Below are 4,243 nucleotides of genomic sequence, written 5' to 3' on the forward strand. Positions count from 1 at the left end.
TTTAAAAAGATTTATTTATTTGAGAGAGAGAGAGAGAGTGAGCATGAACGGGAGGAGAGGCAGAGGGAGAGGAGAATGGCAAGCAGACTCCCCGACGAGTGCAGAGCCCAACACGGGGCTCGATCCCAGGACCCTGAGATCCTTGACCTGATCGAAATCAAGAGTTGGACGCTGGGATCCCTGGGTGGTGCAGCGGTTTGGCACCTGCCTTTGGCCCAGGGCATGATCTTGGAGACCCAGGATCGAATCCCACATCGGGCTCCCGGTACATGGAGCCTGCTTCTCCCTCTGCCTGTGTCTCTGCCCTCTCTCTCTCTCTCTCTCTCTCTCTGTGTGACTATCATGAATAAATAAATTAAAAAAAAAGAAAACATTTAAAAAAAAAGAGTTGGACGCTTAACTGATTGAGCCACCCAGATGCCCCTACTTTTTCTTTCTTTTTTTTTTTAAACAGCTCAATTAAGGTATAATTGACATACAAGAAGCTGTACATATTAATTTAATATGTTTTGACACATACACCCTCGTGAAACATCACCACAGCCAGGATGATGAACATATCTATCACTCCCAAGTCAATTGTTTAAAAAGGTTTTATTTATTTGACATAGTGAGAGGGAGAGCACGAGCGGGGTGAGGGGCAGAGGGAGAAGCAGACTCTGCTGAGCCAGAGCCCGACTGGGGCTCCATCCCAAGACCCCAGGATCGTGACCTGAGCTGAAGGCAGATGCTTAACTGACTGAGCCACCCAGGTGTCCCCCCAAGTCCAATTTTTTTAAGTGGAGTTTTTATTTTGGAGTAATTCTGGATTTACAGAGAAGTTGCAAAGAGAGTTCTGGCACAATCCTGACCCAGTTTACCCAGTTTACCCTCACATACCATGTACGTTCATTAAAACCAAGACTTTAATGTTGGTACGTCACTATTAATTCAACTACAGACTTCACTTGAACTTCACCACAGATTTTTTCATGGTGCCCTCTTTTCTGTTCTAGGATCCAACCCAGGATGCTGAGCTGCATTTGGCCAAATGTAGTTTTATAGCTTATCTTTTGTTACTTAACATTATCCCTCTAGAAACCATAAACCCTTCAAAAACACTGCTTTAGATGCTTCATATTTTTTGATACCAATTTATCATATTGTTCGACTTCAGTGATTTCTAAGGTTTGCTTTGTAAGTGATGTTGCCATGAAACTCTCTGCAGCTGGTGTTCGCAGCCACTGCTGTGCCGCCGTCGCTCGCCGAGCTCCAGCCGAAGGAGAAGGGGGGTAAGTAAGGAGGTCTCTGTACCATGCCTCGTACAAAGCAGACTGCCTGCAAATCGACCGGTGGTAAAGCACCGAGGAAGCAACTGGCTACAAAAGCCGCTCGCAAGAGTGCGCCCTCTACTGGAGGGGTGAAGAAACCTCATCGTTACAGGCCTGGTACTGTGGTACTCCGTGAAATTAGACGTTATCAGAAGTCCACTGACCTTCTGACCCGCAAACTTCCTTTCCAGCATCTGGTGCGAGAAATTGCTCAGGACTTCAAAACAGATCTGTGCTTCCAGAGTGCAGCTATTGGTGCTTTGCAGGAGGCAAGTGAGGCCTATCTGGCAGGCCTCTTTGTAGACACCAACCTGTGTGCTATCCATGCCAAACGTGTCACGATTATGCCAAAAGACATCCAGCTAGCACGCCGCATACGTGGAGAACGTGTTTAAGAATCCACTATGATGGAAAACATTTCATTCTTTAAAAAAAATTTTTTTTTCTCTTTTTCCTGTTATTGGTAGTTCTCTGAACGTTAGATGTTTTTTTTCCATGGGGTCAAAAGGTACTTAAGTATATGACTGCAAGTGGAAAAATAGGGGACAGAAATCAGATATTGGCAGTTTTTCCATTTTCATTTGTGTGTGAATTTTTAATATAAATGTGGGGACATAAAGCATTAATGCAAGTCAAAATGTTTCAGTGAACACGTTTCAGCAGTTCAACTTTATAACAATTATAAATAAACCTGTTAAATTTTTCTGGACAATGCCAGCATTTGGATTTTTTTAAAATCCAAATTTACCTATTACAGGTAAATTTCTTATTGATGTCAAAAAAAAGAAAGAAAGAAAGAAAGAAGAAAGAAAGAAAGAAAGAAAGAAAGAAAGAAAGAAAGAAAGAAAGAAACTCTCTGCAGCTAAATCTTTGTTCGCATCTTGTATTGTTTCCTTGGGATTTTTTTTCTCCCCTCCTCCTGGTCTATTGAGATGTAATCGACACATAAGATTATTTTCCTTGAGATATAACCAGTAGGTCGAAGTCCCCTAATATATACTTGCTCCTAGTCTTCTCGAGAAGGCAGTAGGATTTGGCAATTGTGATGATACTTCATTTCAGCCCAGAATCATTAGTGGAAGCTAAAATTATAGTGTGAAGTTTTGATGAGAAACGGGAAATTCACATGGTCTTGAAATAACTCCCCACATATTACTCCTTGATTACAAAGGAAAGAGTAGCCACTCGAAGTGGAGAAACCCGGCAGACACCATCTTATTTGAGAGGTGGGAGTCAAAGACGTCAGAATGACACAGGCCAACACCCGAGCGTCATCTGCCATGAAAAGAAAACCACAAGATCGATCTGTGACATTCCTGCCAGAGACGCATTACCTGAATGTAATCACAAGAAAACTTTAGGCAAACCCAAACTGAGGAACAGTCTACACCATAATTGGCTGTACCCTGCAAAAATGTCAAGGTCATGGAAGGCAAAGGGAAGCTGAAGAACATTCTAGATGAAAGGAGATTAACGAGACATGACTGCCAAATGCAATATATATAATCCTGGCTTGGATCCTGAACTGTTAAAAAAAAGAATTTTTGGGGGGGAAGAATTCATGCAAAAGGCATTATTGGGAAAATTGATCCATAGATCAGATGATAGTACTGTATCAATGTTAATTTCCTGACTTTGATAAATATATATATATTTATATATTATATTTATATATAAATATATATATATATATATGAGGAGGCAGTGTGCACTTCTATCTGTAAGGTATTCCGGAGACGCCTGATATTAGATTTTTTTGTTGAGTGCTAAGAGGCATATTATGATGCCTTAGGATTCGAGCCTCAGAAAAGCCTTATTATCTCCCCACGGTGACGGGGAGATGCTTCCATGAAGTCTTGAAGTTTCCAATTTCCAGGAAAGTTGCAAATGACAACAAAGACCTCCCATAGGCTTCTTACCCAGGGACCATATTCAAGTTTTAATGATTGCCCGATGATAGTCTTTAGCAGAAAATGCCCAGTCTGTGATGATGCCTTGTGACCAAGTTTTATGTCTCCCCGGTCTCCTTCAGTCTGGGCTGGATTAGGAAGGACAGAGGGAAGGAGGAAGAGAGGGCTGGAAGGAGGGTCGGTTTAGATTTTTAGAGAACCTTTGGTTTCCCAGCATCAAAGTTTCTGAGTGGGAACATCTGGGAAACACCAAAGCGTGCAGGAGAGAAACTACTTTCAGTTTCACTCCACCCAGACAGGCATTGTTCACTCTTGGATGAATTCCCCATTTTTTTTCTTGACCATGTTTGAGATTAGAGTGACCGTATAACATTCCAGGGGCACATGGCATCTCTGGGTGAGCTTGCCGAGAGTACAGATTTTTGTCCTTGTTCTACCCAAGTCCACTGAGTTGGCATCTGCATTTTTAGCTGGTTCCCAGGGATGCTGATACAATTTAGAAATCTTTGTGGGTGACCCAGTCGGGTAAGCGTCGGCCTTCCGCTCAGGTCATGATCTTGGGGTCCTGGGATGGGGCTCCGTGCTCAGGGGGTGAGTCTGTTTCCCCTTCTCCCTCTGCTCCTCCCCACTGCTGGGGTTCTCCTCTCTCTCCCTCAAATATGTAAATAAAAAATCTTTTGAAGAAAGACAATCATCGTTGCGTTCTGTATCTGTGACATTTAATATTCCATCAGAAACACCTCCCTTCGCCACGAGGAGGCCTTTTCTATCACTTACATGAACATGTATTGGTTATATCATCCAAGTGGTTTTTGAAAAATCTTCTAAAGGCCAGCCATCCTCACGATTCAGGTTTGTGACCTGTATTCGAAGAGAGAGTCTAAGTCAAGGTGGGCACACACGGAACGGGCTGAGAGAGCGTCTGTGGAATCTCAGTGAGACACGTGGGACCTTCATATCAAGCAATGGAATGAAGCAGGGTCTGGCCCCGTGACTCACGCTCCGAGGGCAAGGCTGAGCTGG

The 4,243-nt window shown here is 43.1% G+C and overlaps 1 protein-coding gene across 1 annotated transcript; it reads left to right on the forward strand.

The window, feature by feature from the left end:
• The first annotated feature begins 1,245 nt into the window (after window positions 1-1,245).
• Window positions 1,246-1,737, forward strand: LOC129519632 (histone H3.3A-like). The gene has a single exon (XM_055340345.1). It carries the CDS (start codon window positions 1,295-1,297, stop codon window positions 1,703-1,705), a length of 411 nt encoding a protein of 136 aa, XP_055196320.1. The 5' UTR covers window positions 1,246-1,294; the 3' UTR covers window positions 1,706-1,737.
• The last annotated feature ends 2,506 nt before the right edge of the window (window positions 1,738-4,243 follow it).

The sequence above is a fragment of the Nyctereutes procyonoides genome, unplaced genomic scaffold (assembly GCF_905146905.1).
Source record: "Nyctereutes procyonoides isolate TBG_1078 unplaced genomic scaffold, NYPRO_anot_genome, whole genome shotgun sequence".
Taxonomy (NCBI): domain Eukaryota; kingdom Metazoa; phylum Chordata; class Mammalia; order Carnivora; family Canidae; genus Nyctereutes; species Nyctereutes procyonoides.